The following is an 18,813-nucleotide window of genomic DNA, read 5'->3' on the forward strand; positions in this document are numbered from 1 at the left end:
CTGACGAGACAGGTCTGAGGCTGTGCTGCGCCTGTTTCTTTTGGCAACTGCGAAATACCGGTCCTCATTCGGCATCGTGACTCTGGGGCGACCTGTGCTATAACGTCTACTCACATTACCATCATCTTGGAATCGTTGCCCAAGCCTGGAGATGACACTCTGGGCAATTCCAAGTTCATCTGATACTTCCAGTTGGGTACACTCACATTCCAGACTGCCGATAATTCTACCACGTAAAAAATCATCCAAATGCGTCCTTTGTGTCATAACTATTCGGTTATTGCACTGAAATGCTTATAAAGCGCCTGCGAACAATTTTACTTCTTTGCCTGTATTCCTTATATATCTCTCTCTTACACTTTTGTCATTGTGACGTACCATCGGTGTCATCTGGTTACTTCCTGAAATTTGCATATGATTCTTGAAGATGTGTGTAGTGATTTTACAGGTGAAACATTTATTTTAGAGTTCGATTTCCGCGTGACTCCGAATTATCCTTAATTTATGGACATTAGTGTACTTCGTACAAAGAAGTAAAAGTGGAGAAAAATGTTAGAATTGACTACACGTACTATCAGGAACATGTTTTATACCCAGTTTTCAAATATGAAATATTTTTCTTTACCAACAGTCAGTAGAACTGCATCAAGACAAAGCAAGCAGATACACGTGAAAATCCACCTGTACAAAATGGAACAAAAAACGGGTGTCAATGTAATAACCCTTCTTTCATATCCTTATTAAATCGCCTGATGTATCACCCAACGAGTTTTGTGATTTTTGACTTTAAAAAAGGTACCATCAAAATGTCGAACTAAACCCTTCTTAGACTTCGTAAACTTATTCAAGAGGAATGGTTTAATGTACTCTCCCGATACTATAGAAGGCTTTGTTATCTTATAAATTACACTGTAGAAAGGTAGTGAAGAATAAGAGTTATCAAATAGAACATTAAAAACCCAAAAATGTTTGGTAAAAAAGTTCTTTAAATAAAATGAAAAATCGTCTGAAAAGATCTTCGAACAGCCTCTGTATTATTGTATGCATTCTGCATTCTTAATGATGTCTTCGAAATCTTCTTACGAAATCAAATATGATCAATAAAATAATTCATAATCGTAATAACTATATGCTCAGTGTAATAAAATGCAAAATACTAAGGTACGAAGTGTACTTTTACTACGTATTTAGTAAAAGGGTATGCAGTAACTTCCTTTTTCGTGAAATGTTTAAACAGATCTTACAAATTCTTTTGTACTGCATTATATGTTTATATTATTATTTGAAATTTCAACTGTATTTATTAACGCAAGATTTCGTTCTATTTTTTGTTTACATTTACGGTTTTAGGTCTTTTGAGGTTACAAGGCAAGCATGATATGTTATTCCACCAGTTGTTTAGGTACAACAGAATTTTACATAAAGAAATCTTTATTTCTGTACACAAAACGCATTTTTAGATTAGCATGGACGCAATGGCTAAAGTAGCAGTATTTAGTTCGTATCACATTTTTAACAAAAACGCATCGAAGTGCGATATTTCTTTGAACCTTAATAATATCATTCGCGGCTACATACATTTTCTAGCCTTCAAGCGATCAGGCTATAACGGTGGAGGCAGCTTCATTGTAAAGCACCAGAGTACAACTCCCGACTCTTCTCGGTTGTTCTCGGAACTCCACATAATCTCAAGACTCATCACGTTACAACTCGCGATGCACTCGACGATAGACTAGTGTGCAGGCAAGCCTGCACATTTATTCAACATCAAGTCTGTGCACTGCGACCGCTCAATGACAGAGCGAAATTGACGGCTACAACCGGTTTCTCTTCCTTCTGCTGCTGGGCTCCGAAGGTGTAGGACGGTCATCTGGCTGTCCTCACCCCGGATGACGCGTGTGTGACATTTTGTTCTTTTTCGTTCCCCCCTTTTTTTTTTGACTGCCATCTCCATATTGTATATAGAGCAATGTATTCCTCCTAGCAAAGGAATTGGTACTGAAGATTCAACTAAAATTATATAGATGCTGACTTCTGCCGTAAATTAACGATGTTCTACAATTTAAAAATCCTCGAAAGGACTTCATGTGCACGTGCTCCATTTACTGATGATATGAATATTTGCCTTGTGTTTTTTCAAAAATATATTGCAATAACCAGTCAACTCAATTTCCTCCGTTATAAAATGTGACTTTTTTATCATGAAACTTTGCTGAACGATGATGAACTGAGATCTAGGAATATTAAACATTTCTCGTACGAAAAGTTAGGATTCAAAATGGTAGGACTGTTTCTTTCGGCCGCTGTACGATCACAGTTGCTAATCTTCTGTCTGGCGATATTTACTAAATTTATGCTGGTATTGATTCAAACTTTAATGAAGTCAAGATATAATAAATATTACTTAATTTAAATTATTTGAATTGCCATCCTTTGGGGGCAAGTTACTATAATTTTATATTCCTTTATAGATCACACATTCCATTATCACATACCACATCATATTTATATTCCAACTAGAGTACAGCTCCCGACTCCTCGGTCCAGTCGTTCCCGGAGCTCAACACTCTCTCAGAATAAACTCGACGATGCACTAACTCGCGATACATTAACCCTTTGAAGACGGCATGGCCATTATAGTGGCCATAGAGTCCTCTCTTTGAAAGACGGGGTTGTCCACTTTAGTGGCCATGTCTTTTTCCCCCATTTATCAGGCTGAAAAGTTGGGTAAAATGTCAAATTTGACGTCCCTGGTGTTATAACTACATCTCTTTCAAAGGTCTTCCTTTAGCGACATAGAAGCACCCCTCTGAGAATTCATTAAACTACACACAAGTCTTTGTTGCAAATAGGAGGTGATTAATTTCTTAAAGGGGGGAAAGCATTCGGTTCAAGATTACCCGTCCTTTGGTAGCTTTTACTGCTACCAAAGCCCCGGCCTCAAAAGGTTAAGAGACTCTTTCGGTGCTCTCGACGACCAACTCAGCACTCACTCACCGATTGTCAACTCGATTGACTCCGCACGGACTTACTAACTCCTCGACACTAACTCTCCGTGTACCAGCAGGGTTTATATAGCTTTTGGCTTGTGCTCGAGAACATTCTGGGGTAAACTTTCTTTTCTTCTTCATGTTTTCGTTATTCTCCTTTCATCCCGTGAGATGTTTCATCCTGGACGGAAGGTTCTCCGTCTATGGCTTATCGCCAATTTTGTCGCCAAATGATGCAATTTCTCGCCGAATGTGGCAACCTCGCCTTCCCTTGCCATTTTATGGCAACCCTAAAACTGCTTTGCGGGGAAGATACCCTACCGTGCCTGTACATTTCGTAACACCCACTAATAAGTGGTTAGTGGAGGGCGCGGGACACAAGACTGTTCACCTCTGTTAGACATCAGGCGTCCCCGTCCTCCGTTAACAAGCAACCAACCTACCTAATAAGGGTATAATCTATTCATTAATTCAGTAACTATTACTTTTATTTTCAGGGTGGTAGCCAATTACATGATGTGGAAGATAGTTCAAGAATTGTCAGAGAACTGGAAGATTCCGAAACATAGGTCACGAAGGAGCTATGTAGATCCTCTTTGGAAACGATGTCTCCATTCCCTTATGAAGGAAGAGCAATTTAACATGAGTTCTTATTTCATGGAACATTACTTCAAAAAGGAAACCAAAGATGACGTGAGTGAAAAAGTGTCTACTCCAAAGAATACATTAAAATCATTTGAAGCTTTTCATATGTCTTCGTTATTTACTTTGTTTGAAAAGTCAATACCTGTTGTTAACTAATAATGGACAATTTTCCATTAACGAGAGTCCAAACATCCGAAGCAAAGTAAAAATTTTAACTTCATACCGTGCGAAGGCTATTCTATATATATCAGGAACTATGTTTCTCAATTATGTGCCTCTCGATTTTCCTTTTCTCTACATAAACTTTCCATATATGATTTTTCCTATACATAAACTGAACTATTTCTATATTTTTCATTTATGTTGATCATATCTAATTTCTTTTACTCATAAAATGATTTATTTCTCGATTTTCGTTTTTATTAATCAATGGTGACGTTTTAAAAACTTACAATTTTGTAGTTACCAAATAATGAAGAAACGGCTGTCAGATTTCCGAAAAATAATATAATTATTTAGACATTGTTCCAATAATCACCGGATGAAGTTAGGGTTTTTACCAAACAACGAAAATCAGATGAAAGTTGTGAACACACCGAGAAAAGGATTGCAAACCCGAACATGGTTTGGAAGTTCATGCATTCTTACACTTACCGCTGTTTGCTTTATGTTTTGATGAGACTTAATAGAGTTGAATTTTATCAAATGTAACTTCATATGAACCACAATACAATTTCGGACGGCTCGAAAAGCTGTGTGTGTCAGGTGAATGCTAATCCTTTCACATCTTGCTCTAAAGTTAAAATCAGCAAAAGCTAGAAACCTCTGGGAATAGAAGAAGGCTTATTTGCATTGAAACAATGAGTTTTTGTCTTTTATACCGATAATGGGGGCAAAAATTCACTGGATTTAGTTAGATTTTCGTCCCAAAACCCGATTATCGGAACTGTTTGGTAACTTTACACTTCGTGCCATATCCGCCAGGTCTGTCCTTGGGACGTAAACCAAATACAATCTTAGACAGAAAAAAAAAAAAAAAAAAAACGACGCACTAAGAAGGAGTTATACGAATGGGAGCAAAACCGGTAGAAGTGATGTACACTGCTCAAAAAAAAAAAAAAAAAAAAAAAAAAAAAAAAAAATGGGACAGTGCTATATCTCCCGTTCTACTGGGCCGATTGACAAAATTCAAACTGCGTATCTCATGTCCCGAAAGCGCGACTTAGGATATATATTAGATTTATATATAGAACTTATCTAACATAGAAATATCTAACATTTTGACACAAAATCGGACTTTTTCTGAAATAACATACCAATTTTTTTACATATTTCGATTCTATAACTCGAATTACGCCTAAATATTAAATTTTGTAAAATTTGGAGCGAAATTTACGGAGAAATTCACAAATTTATGTTGGCACTTTTTTTCAGTTTGAGCCAAGAAGAGTTCACTTGGCGAACTTCTTAATATATGGCAACCTAGTTTCCTTTCCCGTCAGAGGGAAAAAAGTCACCATCGTTCCTTTTTTCCAAATAATATTCTTTATATTATATTTTTAATTATAATGTTATTATTTTAAGTAATTTTTTCTTTTTCGAATTTCCTTTTAATTGTTTAAGTTGCATGGTTTTTTCGAATAACTGATTTAAAAATTTCTATTTACCTATTCGAACTGCGTAAATAAAGATGCAGGGTTTATTTTTTTTTCAAATAGTTTTCTTTATATATATATATTTGTCACAGTTATTATTTTAGGTAATTTTTAAATTTTTATACTTTTATTTCAATTGTTTGTGTTGCGTTGTCTCTTCAGATAATTGTTTTAAAATTTTCTATTTATTCCTTCGAACTGAGCATTTTAAATATATTTATTAATATAAATTTTCCAGAATTTGATTTTATTTATTTGAATTGCGTTTCTTTCGGAAGAATAGTTTGCAACCCAGACTACGATGCGTTTGAAATCTGCATATATTAAAAGAGAAAATACAGTAAAGCACAGTTAACACGCCTTTCAATGTTCTGTTCAGAAGAGATATATATAAATAAGAGAGATGTATAACCGACATTTTAACTTAGGATGACTTGCATACACTGCTTTAAACAGTTTTATCATTGTGCCCATTGCTTTACACAATTTTATTCCACATTTGGTTTCTTAAAATGTTATTCTATTTTAGTCAAATATTTTATTTTTGAAATCGCAAGAATCAAATATCATAAGATTAAAACGTTTTAAATTAAAAAAAAAAAAAAATACAAATACTAAATTTTAATTCAGGCTTCAAAAATTACAAATTAGCGATCTGTTAGAAAACGATTTCCAGACTGTACGCACTTGTGCGAGTGATTTGCGATCTCACATTTTCTAATCTCTAATTCGTGGTTTTCACGGACGAATTTCTCACTTACACGGATGGCGCATTCGACATTTTATAGAATTTAACGCCTTTAAATGGTAATTTGCTTACTTCAAAGTTTCTTATGGGAAACATATGAAACCCGTGTAACAAAAGGTTAAGTTAGATTCCGACCCATGTTTCGTTTAACAATATTGCATACAGCGCCATTTCCCCCCTGGTTTCGAACTTCCTTTTTTCCCGGAAAATAAATTCCTATGACCTCTTTTACACGATTACTAAGCTTGATAACACTTGATCCAGTAGTTTTCCTTTTATGACCGTTTCAATGTGGAACTTAGGTCATAATTAACCTCTCTGTATATTATTAAATTTTAATTTGAAGCTATGCGTTATATGTATATCATGCGTAAATTTTTCGCTTTTATGGAAAAATAAAGAATCGAAGCAAATATACTTAGGATAATGGACCAAAACTGAAAAAATTTCCCCTCCCTCCGAAAATCAAATATTGAAACTTCGACTTTGAATTTATTGGGTTACCGAAATATTTAATTTGACTTATCTTCTACGTCCTAGTTCCGACAACAATTCCGAATTACTTAAGCTGAAGTAAAAGTTTTAGTATATATTCACTGTATGTTAATAAAGTAATCAGAGTGTAATAAAAATAGATTATAGAATTTACGCTGATGCAACATTTGTCTGACTGCACAACATGTAATGGAAGAGAAGGCTTGTAGAAATTTGTTTTTGACATGCCTCTAAAAGTAGATGTCATACTCCTTTTGTCTCTTCAATGTCAAAAAACTTTCCTTTGAGAGGCAACTTTAGTTTTTGGGAAAGAAAAAAAGTCACAAGAAGACAAATTTGAAGAACATGCGGGACGATTCAATATACATGCTTATTTTCGGAACACAAGCGGTTCTCCGACTGGTTATTGAATAATGAAAACATGCATTGTCATGCAATACAAAACATTTGGAATACGTTTTCTGACTGAAAAAGTAAGATTAAAAGTCATCTGCTTAATTCACAGCCATTTACAAGTCAACTGCTCGGGCAATTGCAGAATCGTTTTGATCCTGAGCTTGTAAGACAAACGTAATATCACTGGATTTAAACACTTCTTTAATCTTCCGAGAACGTTCCTTATTTAGCTCATATTCCAAGGATATTAAGTGAATACAATTATTGCAAAAGAAATTGAATATTCATTTACACTACGGCTTGGTAGTTTACTAACGAGTTAACAAAACTTAAATTCTGCTTTTTGTGTCTAAGAATACAACTATATTTTAAATATTTACAAATAAAATATTAAATTGGAGATTTAATTGGAGCCTCACCAGTTGCCTAGCATTTGAAGATTTTTAAATACTAATTGTTTGTTGCGAAGTCTAACCCAGGCTGCATGGTTGGTTTTCATAGTTTTCTAGGTTCTCTTTACAAAGGTTCTCTATGAAAGCATCTTAATCAAATAGCTCCCATGTTCTTTCTATGTTCAAATAACCACTAACTTAGTTTAAGCGCGATTTCCAAGTGAAGTTACTAGCCCGAATACTCATTAAAAATCATGTAGATTGCCAATCGGGAGTAACATGAAAGATACGCCGCCAATAATTGAATTGCTGTTACGATACGCTGTTTCTAAACTTAGATGGTCATTAATTAATTAAATAGCCTACCAGCGGCCGAGCGGTAAAGACGCTGAACACTGGTAGTTCGGTCTGAGGTTCGAATCCCACGAACGGGCTGGCTGCTTGGACGTTTTCGTGGTTTTCCCCATGTGTAACGTGTATACGAGCCAGTTTCCCTTAGAAAGTCCTCCACGAAGGAATCCCTCCTTTTAGGCAGATAACCCTCGTGTGCTTTGCCATAATTAAACAATCCAATCCAATCCTTAATTAAATATAATTGATTTGTAACTTCTACTAGAGCTGACGGTAAGAATTGAAGTGTAAATAAATAATATCGTGTGCAATCTTGATTAATGTAAAATTTAAAATATTTGCATAGAGAAATATTTTCATTCAAACAGAAAGTTTTTTGAAATATTTGCAGAAGAAGGACTTATTAAAAACCGTAATAATTACTTATTATATTACTGATGATTAGGATTCAGTTCTTGACAATTACATTCTAAATTAGAATTTTAAAGATATAATGAAAATACGCTACGCGCAAAAATACATTTTAGGATAAAAACTAGTTGATTTTTTATGTTTTAAAACTTCTTAAATTCGTTTAATAAATATCGTATCCTCGTTGTTAATTGAATCCAGAATGTTGGGTGTCGTTTATATAATTATTCTTACTTGTCCACAGAACCTGCTGACTTATCCAGCCATTAATTAGCTACAGATCATTTCTACATAACCATTGAACTTCCTTTAAATCAGTCTCTAGAGGGTTGTATGTTACCCTTACAAAATTTTACCCTTACAAAAATTTACTCTTATTTTTTTTTTTTTTTAAAAAGGAAAAAGAGAAATTTAAAAAAAAAAAATAGTTAAACATTTGAATAATATCATCTGTAATTTTTAAAAAAATAGCTTTTCATATAGTATTAATTAATATTTATTACGCATCATTGAGGGAAAATATTTCATATAATTATTTCTCCTTGAAATTTAAGGTTAAAAATTGCTGTGGTAATTCACTGTAACAAAAATTCCATAAACCACATTTGGCGTTATTATCGCTCAAAAAAAAGATGGCAAATTTCAAAACGCGAAAATATGTAAATTCGTGTATATCTTAGAAAATTTTGAATAAAAAAGTCTAATTTTTTGCAGATATGCTTAAAAATACACCTACTTTAAGATGATGGTAAAAATTTTATAGGTTATAATTAAAACTTTTTTTCGAAAAATTTATAAAAATTATTTAAGAATAGAAATTGTAAAAATAAAACAGAAAAAAATGGGTAAATTTTATTTGGAATGAACCTAAATTTCGAAATATGAAAGGAAAAATAATAAAAGTTTAATAAAAAAAGAGATGTTAATAAATATTTACCAAATTCAATTAACATTGAGGAGCTAAAATTTTGAGAGTCAATATTTTAAAAACTACTCGTACGATTTTTACAAAACCTGGTATTCTGGCATAACTTGAGTCGTAGAATCGAAATGTGTAAAAATATAGATATGTTATTTCAGAAAAAGTCCGATTTTGTGTCAAAATACCTATGTTAGAATAGTGCTATATATAAATCTAATATATATCCTAAGTCGTGCTTTCGAGACATGAAAAACGCAGTTTGAATTTTGTCAATCGGCTCAGTAGAACCGGAGATATAGCACTGTCCCATTTTTTTTTCTGAGCAGTGTACAATCGAGGATAATGATGCATCCGGGGCTGTGAGTGCCGCTCTGACAATTGCTCGGTCTTCATGTTCTGTCGTTTCTCTAGGCCTACCACTTCCTTCTTGACGCTGTGTGCGGCCATGGTTCACCCATTCCTGCCAACATCGTCTAATAGTGGCATGGCTCCTGCTCAAATGTCGAGCTATTTGCCGATAAAACCAACCGGCTTCTTTGAGTCTAACTACACGACCTCTCTCAAATTCTGACATATGCGCATATCATTCGCGCGCACCTGTATGCGAGGCATAGTTACTGTCTACAAGAGTACAAGGAATGAAAGTCGTAAAGAATTTATGACCTGGAATCCTAATTTCTTCTCTTAAATATCCAGCCAGTTGAGCAGATCAGATGCGCTGTAGTGACAATCGTTCATTCATTGGCAGCCAAAATGTAAAATTTTGCATTTCCCGTCGAAACCTGTATGCATATCAATTTGTGTTCAGTTTGCTTTATATCTTCTCGGTGCGTCATGGTGCACGATTTTTTTTTTTTTTTTTTTTTTTTTTTTTTTTTTTTTGTCTAAGTGTGTAAGTGCATCTATAAACAAGGAAAGGTTTCGACAGGTTTTTAAAGGTTTCGACAATTATTTTTTAAAAGTATAGCAGGGAAAGAGGACAGGCAAAATGTTGAGAGAAATAAGTTCCACGCATTACATTATTTGTATGTGTGGAAAAAACAGGATGTTTATACATTTGCACAGGTATGATAGTATAAAGACACAAATTGTATAAACTATTACAAAGACCTATATGGCAGAAGAATACACAGTGATGAAATGTGGACATGATAATATTTACGTAATCATTTCCATACGAATACAGTTAAAAGCAAGGTATGCAGTTGCTTATAACTTAATATATTTGTGGAAAAAAACAATATATTAGTATAACATTAGCATGAAAAGTATATTTAGAGAAATAAATCACACAACAAATCAACAAGCATATATACATTGTTGAGTAATTGCAGAAAACTTAGAATTATGTTTAGTAAGTTTTCTTACTTAGTTATTTAATAGTGCTATATATAAATCTAATATATATCCTAAGTCGTGCTTTCGAGACATGAAAAACGCAGTTTGAATTTTGTCAATCGGCCCAGTAGAACCGGAGATATAGCACTGTCCCATTTTTTTTTCTGAGCAGTGTACAATCGAGGATAATGATGCATCCGGGGCTGTGAGTGCCGCTCTGACAATTGCTCGGTCTTCATGTTCTGTCGTTTCTCTAGGCCTACCACTTCCTTCTTGACGTTGTGTGCGGCCATGGTTTCATGAAAAAATGGCTGTCAGAGTCTCAAGGGCTTCTGGACTTCTAAAATTTGAGAGACTGGGGTTGGTTGGGAGGTCTCCCACCCCTCTCTTCTACCATGAAACCATTCGAAAGGACGTTCGGTTAGCCATATACAGGATGCAGCAGCGTTCATAGCGTAATTTGACTTGCGTAGCACAATAACATACTGCATGAATGCGCGCCAGCTCGTGCCGCCTTCGTGTACTAATGAGCAGCCATTTCGAGTGTGACAGAGATATGAATCGGTGGGGTGCACAGCATCACTCTGGTATTGCTACCCAGCGTCTATTTCGGCAACATTTCAACTGGGGACGCCATGGGAATGTTCCAGATGGACGAACCAATGCGACAGACATTTCCAGATAGAATAAATTCCCGTTTTGGTGACATTTCCTAGCCGCCTCGTTCACCCGATCTTTCATGTCCAGACCTTTTTCCATTTGGGCCACCTGAAGCAAGCAGTTTTCCGAACACGTTGTGCCATAATTCCTGAGTTGAAGGATCGCATCAGAACTTCCGTCGGCAATGTCCCATGGAATAAGTTACGCCGAGTTATGGCAAGCTTCCAACGCCGCCTAGATGAATGTGTTATGCTAAGAGGGCATCATTTGACAGGCATCATATTCAAAAAGCAATCCATGCAATGGACAATGACTTACTTACACATTAGTAAATGGTATACCTTTAACTATTAATTGACATAACTGGTAATAAATAAACTTACAGCTACTATGGTGTATTTTTAATATCCTACTATGAAAGTTGCCGCCCCCAATATTTAGTGTCCCTATGTCACCAAAGCACTATACATGTACAAACATCTATACCTGCTCCGGGTTTCGAAACCGGTCTTTTCGCTATGAGAGTCACTAACACTAGTCCGTCTGGGAGGCAAGTCCAATAAATAATACAGGGATATAAAACCAAAGCTTCATACGAAGAAGAAAAACGTGAATAATAAAATTCAAATGTACAGTAGGTAGGGAAGTAGCAGCGAATTATTCCAGGCTGTTAGCTATATTCTTAGTAACGTTAGTATGTGCGTCTTCTGAGGATGAATGCTAATTCATTTTTGCTAGTGTTCCTGAACGAAGCTTGTTAGTATGTCAAGTAGGGTCTTTTCGAATGATAGTATGGTATATATGCAGTCGAACAGATAGTCATCTGTATTATGGATACTACCGCCAATGCGTAGGGCATTATTTCAGTGGCCGAAACTATGCAAGTAAGAAATAATTAGACCATGCCCAATTAGTTATTGGGTAAATTGCGGAGAGCTGCTATTTAAGTACTTATCTACATTAGGAAGCATGTTGTTCAATCTTCTGCCTATATTATTTAATTATTTGCAATTAATTTAATCTAATTAATTTATTTTTGCTGTTATTGTTTGATAAATTTTCTTTACTTAAAATGAAAATATTGGGGAAATTATTTTCTGGGTATCATGTCATATATATCCGTATAGGTCTTTTGAGATTCGACTTCTATTAACGCGGGTTTTTAGTTATTAGCGGTTTCATTTGTGTGGGTTTTTGTCGAATAGGCAGTTATAACGGGATTTTTTTTTCGGGGGGTGAGGCTTTTGTCCAGTGGAATTTTGTCCAGTGGCCTTTTATCTTTCGATCTCTGTCTTTATACAGCGACTCCGAAGCCGAGGAATGATAACTGCTGTGCATATTAGATATGGCGTGTGATTTGTTTATCTCTTTCAAGTTTTATGTTAGAGCTAAGAAATTGATATCTAAGGAGCTTTTTCAGGCTTAATTTTGCTTGAGTATTTGCATGCTTAGTACTAAGAAACACTTCAAATAGCAAATGCATATTGTTTCCTAACTTTACGTTGTACTCTGTGAGCAGCAAAATCAAGCTTAAATTATTTTGTTTTACTAGCTAACTGAATTTCAGAATATATGTTGTTATGAATTCTCCCAGCTGACGGACAGTAACATCAGATAAGGTTCTAAAATCAGAGCAAGCCTACGAATTTCATCTTGGAAAGGGTCTTTGGCGAGAGTCTTGAGAACCCCATAGGTGACAATACGACTTTGCTCAGTTCCACCCCCAATTTTTAGGAGGGGAAGGCGGGTCCGAAGCTTTCCCACTCCTCTTTCTCTATCACCAACCTATCGTGAGGACTTCTGGCTTGCCGTATATTTAGAGCCCGCCCATAGTGAGACAGAATACCTTTATATTCATCTATGTCTTCTCCAAGATTTGAATCCGGGACCTTCGGTACGGCAGTCAGCACCGCTAACCGCTATCCCTGCCGGGCGGCTCAGTATATGTACACTTAAGCAAATTGCGCAGGCAATAATTCGTCTGAGCATGATAATTTATTGTAAATGAAAGCCAACACTTTTAATTTGTAAACATTTTGAAAGCTTTTAATTTCTCTTTATATTTTTCGTTTTTAAATTTCAAGCGATTGTTTTGCGCTCAGTAACCATTTAAATTATTCCATAATTATTAGTGTTGATGTAATTATTATTGTGCTTTCATAAAATTTCTTTCAATTCCCATTAGGTACTCAAGATTTTTAAATATGTTCATAATGAGTTTTTAAATATGATAGAAGAAAAGGAGTGGTTAGATGTAGAAACTAAAAAACGAGCCAAAGAAAAGGTTTGTTTATTTTGTCTAATTCTCCTATTGTTGTTGTAGTTTAATACGAACTTCTATTTACATAGTCTCTGGCCCGTATCTTTAACGGTAAATGCGAATTTCCTAATTGTTTCTATGATTTTCGTCTTCATCGTTAAATAAGGGCCTACCAGCGGTAGAGCGGTAAAGTCGCTGAACACTGGTAGCTCAAACCAGGATCCGACTTCAGGCGAACTGGGATATTCACAAAGACTACAGACCGTTTCTCCTACTGTTTGCTCTGATTGGTTAAAAGAGGAAACGTAGGGTTACAGAATCATGTACTTGGCGACTTTTGCTTCATCGCCCATACTATTTGTATATCAGCCTCGTGTACCGAAAAGTGTGCGAAAGCCAACAGCGAAACCGCAACTCAACAGTAAAGAGGATGGAAACACTTCTCGGACTTCTAGATCGCCGGTTCTATGCCCGCTTGTAAACTTTTACGAACTCTGCCCTGGACAAATTTGTATTTATCCTCACTTTATTGAATGACTTTGTTATTATTGGTCTTTTCGCCTTCGGGTGCAGTCTCAAAATTTAACACCTTCATTTTTCTCTACTTTTGTTAATGCTAATTTTTCTTATTTTTATCTACTGGCTGTACTCTTTGTTTTGGCTGTACTACTCTTTGTAGTAGGTACCAGTAGCAAGATTATGATCCAAGATCCCAAAAAGCGTTTCAATAGAAACAGCGCGTAATGGAATAAACTATCATTTTTTGTTATACATACTCATAATTTAGGTTAAAAGAATAGATATCCGACGCCCTTAAATGTTTATTGAATTAAGTGATTGTATTGACTGTAAATATTGATTGTAAACACTTTTTCTTGCAAAACAATTATCGTACTTTTAACAGTTTAAATTCAAATACCAATAAACTATTAATAAGATCAGTAGGTTATTTAAAATATATTCTACACTATTTCCCTTAGCTTTCATTCATAAAATAAAAAATTATCGAATGAAATAAAAGCTGTTTCTCCTCGCTGTACTGAAAGCCTACAAAGTTTGTTTGACGTCAATTACCACGCCTACAGAGCGATAACTCGCCATTCTAAATATGACCGACAAGCAGATGTTTCATCCAATGAGAGCGTACTGTTGAAGAAATGATCTGTAGGCTTTGTGAATATGCGGCGAACCGGCTTAGCTGCATGGGCGTTTTTGTGCTTTACCACATGTGTAATGTGTATACGAGCCAGTTTCCTTTATAATGTTTCCCGTGGAGGCATCCCTTCTCTCAGGAAGATAGCTGTAGAGTGTTTTTCCTTGGTTTCAATAAAATAAACCAAACCAAGCCGTAAAATAAGACTTATAAATACTAAAAACAACATTATAAACGAACCGTTTGCTTACCAGTTATAATACTTGTGATATAAATTAACAATTATATCCAAACGTTATATCCTCTGTTTGAGATTGATTGCGAAAACAGTCTAAATGCGCCACTGTAATTTACAAAACAAACGTTCGGTGAACACGATAAGGTACCTTGCCTACATGTACTCGCAACTGAATTTTAACATCGTCATTATATTTTCCTCTACAATCCTGTTCTTCCTTAGCTTAAGTTAATTATATAAAGTTCAGTTTGGAGCTAAAGATGTCTCTCTACTCAGACGTAGTATTCAATGACACTGTTTCCGTAGAAAATAGTTAGAAATTCAAACTTAAATGGCTGCATACAAAACAGGAACTTTTTCCTTAATTTCTCTAAAATTTCTAAATAATTTTCCAGCTAATTTTGAAAGAAAATTCAAGATTTCACTGATTTTAACTGAAGAATTATCTTACAGTACTAGAATATATTTAAAGTAGCGATTTGGAAAAAAATAATGCATCCTTAAAGGGCGTTTGAAAAGAAAATATTATCGGGGCACAATTGGTACATTAGAACTTAAAACACTCATCAGTGTTTGCCATTCTTAAGTGATTACGGGTCTTAAAACTTTTTGTATTACAAATTTCTATTTCTGTTACTTGTCTTAGGACGTTTCGCTTACAAATTTCTTCTTCTGTTACGGATCTTAGGGCATTTTCTGTTGTGATCGTTTTAAATTAATATATCAAAATTAGTTTACCTTTTTATATAGGTTTGAAAATTGTTCTAAATTTTCTTTTTTTAACTAACGTGTAACATAATTTCTTCAAACTGAATATGGCTGCATTGCTAAATCAACGCTACGACCTTCACTTTATTTATTCATTATATTCGTCTAAATAATAGATTTGAATATATATTTCTTCTGTCGCAAACTACCTGAGTTGTTTGACATGTTGAAAGCATGACTTTAATCTATGTGTTTTGACTATATAGCTCCCGGAAGTAATTCAGAAACCAAAACAACTTTGAGAAGAAGATATTAATATATGTTATATTTCGTAGGCCTATGACATGAAATTGTGTATTGGAAACCCAAAAGACCCTAGGTCGGTTATTTATGTCTCTGATCTTTACAAAATCGTAAGTATGTGCATTGATACATTTTACCGAATTTTTTAAATAATTCGTTTAGATATATAATTCAGAAATTTTGGGAATATATTTTAATTATCAGATTTAATTATTTGTTACAGGTAGCAAGAATTAATCTAGACGAATCAGCGAAGAGGCGAAGTGGTTTCCCAGGAGAAGAGTACGTGTTGCTCTTAAATATTGTGTAATTATAGTCTCAATGAATCATTCATTTTTATAGAAAAATAAAATTTAAAAATAAATAAGCTAAAAACAATATACCAAAATCATTGTTATTATAATTGAACTATAATCTCACGTTATTGAATTAGCAGAAATTTTTATTTATTTTCTTAAGAATTTAAACTAAATTGTTTATTTGGAGCCTTCAAACCCTTTAAATGTTACAGAAGAGAAAGGTATTAATAACTTTGGTTAAATTTATCACCCAATACAAAGCAATGAAGTCTTTAGCCAATCTTAAGGCCGGTCTACATTAGGAGACAAATATTCGAGAAAGTATCTCTGGATGTCACCAGCTCCTGCATCAATCTACCTGTACAGGGAAACATATCACGGGGGCAGAAGATAAAGACAAGCGTCTACGGAGAGAAGGCAACTTTTGGGATCATGAATCTGATCCTCCCGTCTTACGCGCATCTCAGTTTGCGCATCATGTGACGTTAACAGATACGTCAAAAATGTGTCTGTTTACATTTTGCATTTGACTTCGTGCGTTTTATGCTTCGTTAGTATGTGAATTTTGCTTTCACATATTTATAATGAACTGAAGAATCTCTCAATAAAAGACCCTTCTCACGGCCAAATACTTAGGAATATTGTGAGGATTCTGCTTCAGAATATTAGAATATATAGCACCAATTTAAATGAGCTGGGTGGTGATATCAATGATCATTCAAGACAATAGATCTGAAATTCACATTTCCGCTTTGATTACGATTGGTAACATCTTTCAGAAAACTGTAATTTCAAAATCTTACAACTGTTCTATTTGCAAAAAGTGTTTTTCAAATGCCAGCAATTTATAGCATCATTTGAAGAACATACATTCCAATAAAAAGCATATTTCTACTGCTGAAATATTTAATTCCAATTCAGATCATGCATTTTATAAAGTCGTCAATGGTAATTCGATTTCATATACTTTTGCTTCAAAATCCAGTATAACTTCAAAAAAGTTTTAGCTGCCCTGATTCCAAAAAAATGTTTCTCAAGTAACAGCAATCTAAAATGTCACTGTATGAAATTGCATATATCACAACAAACAACATTACTCAAAGCAAGTAAAAATAAAGTTTTCCAATTTAAATGCAGTTTATATAGTCGTCAGTTCAACAATAATAAAAATTTATTATTTTCACAATCAGATAGTGCATTTACTGCCCTTGAGTGTTCATCATTAAAAAATTATATAAATGCACATTATGTGATGAAGGTTTTCCAAAGGAAAACTTTTCATTACATTTGCAAATGGAACATGAAATAGTCATTTAAAAAGAAGAGAGAGATTTCTCTGTGTTTAATGATTTCATGTTGTGAAAGGAGAATTTTGAAATGGAAACATAATCTAAATTTTTTTAACTTACAGAGAAACATGACCCATTACATGTAAAAGATATTTATTTTGTATGCCATCATTCAGGACATTATTTTATATCTAAAGTGCAAGGCATGGGACATTTAAAAATACAAGGGAGTAACAAAATTAATGCTTATTGCCCAGTAAGCCAGTTTAATAATGGAAAATGTACTGCTTATATAGAAAAACCCATTGTAAGTCATAGAAAGGGTATAGGGCATCTGTCTCTTACAAAATTAGAACGGCAGTTATACCATTCTAATGTTAATTTATGTAACTTAAATTGCTGGAAAAGTATCTTTTGATGAAATTTTAGATAAAATTCAAGATTCTGTATATGATACTGCATCTTTTGACAAAGAATGATTTATGGAATATTGAAAATTCGGTACTCTTCCGTTGTCAGAACCAGAATCAGAAATGTATGCATGTATGGATGGATGGATGTGTTCATGTATGCATATATATGTGTACATATGAATGTATACATTTCTGAATCTGGTCCCAGTAACAGAAATATACCGAAAATTCTTATAATCCACAATCAAATGCTGTAAGGCATAAAAATGATTGTATAAATGTTAATGAAATGCCTGGGGTTAATGAAATTACTAGTGAGGATAACAACTCTTTTATTTTATAAGCCTTAAAATAAAATTTTAGAAAGTTATCCTGAATTTTAAAATGATGATTTCACATTAATGAAAATGAATGACTCCCAGAGGCACTTTCTTCAGAAGTTGGGATCAGACTATATATGTATAAATGGTACACATAGGTTGAACGGTTACAGAATTGAATTAATCACACTGCTTTTACTTGATGCTTTGCTTCACGGCTTTCCCTGTGCATTTATTATTACAAACAGAACTGAGCAGGAAGTTTTGTCTGTTTTCTTTGCACATCTGAAAGATAAATATGTCAGTTAACACCCGAAATATTTATGAATATGAATACAAGCTAGTTTTGGCTCACCAGCGGCCAAACGGTAAAGTCACTGAACGCTGGTAGTTTGGTCCGAGGTTCAAGTCCCTCAAATGGGCTGTCTGCATGGGCATTTCCATGTTTTCCCCATGTGTAATGTGTATACGAGCCAGTTTCCCTTAGAATGTCCTCCACAAAGGCATCCCTCCCCTTAGGCAGATGGCCATCAAGTGCTTTGCCATAATAAAATAAACCAAACCAACAAACTAGTTTTGATTAAAAAGTCTTCCATGAAGGTATTTCTTCCCCCACATGATCTTTCCCATATTCCAGTTCCAACAATCAAATCAACACATTGTTATTTAACTACTTAATTTGAAGATTTTTGGGCCCACCAGCGGCCGAGCGAGCGATAAAGTCGCTGAACACTAGTAGTTCGGTCTGAAGTTCGAATCCCGTGAACGGGCTGGCTGCATGGGCGTTTTCGTGGTTTTCCCATGTGTAACGTGTATAGGAGCCAGTT

At 34.6% G+C, this 18,813-nt stretch overlaps 1 protein-coding gene across 1 annotated transcript in view; it reads left to right on the plus strand.

Annotated features, from left to right (window-relative positions):
* Positions 1–18,813, plus strand: part of LOC118203860 (membrane metallo-endopeptidase-like 1) — a 95,254-nt gene that overhangs the window by 39,592 nt on the left and 36,849 nt on the right. Inside the window, exons 10-13 of the mRNA XM_085812329.1 lie at positions 3,488–3,683; positions 13,189–13,287; positions 15,698–15,775; positions 15,889–15,947. Coding sequence (XP_085668455.1) covers positions 3,488–3,683; positions 13,189–13,287; positions 15,698–15,775; positions 15,889–15,947 — 432 coding nt within the window. The remainder of the gene's footprint in view (positions 1–3,487; positions 3,684–13,188; positions 13,288–15,697; positions 15,776–15,888; positions 15,948–18,813) is intronic.

This window comes from Stegodyphus dumicola, chromosome 3, assembly GCF_044657685.1.
Source record: "Stegodyphus dumicola isolate Sdum_Otavi_A_Nest chromosome 3, ASM4465768v1".
Classification (NCBI taxonomy): Eukaryota; Metazoa; Arthropoda; class Arachnida; order Araneae; family Eresidae; genus Stegodyphus; species Stegodyphus dumicola.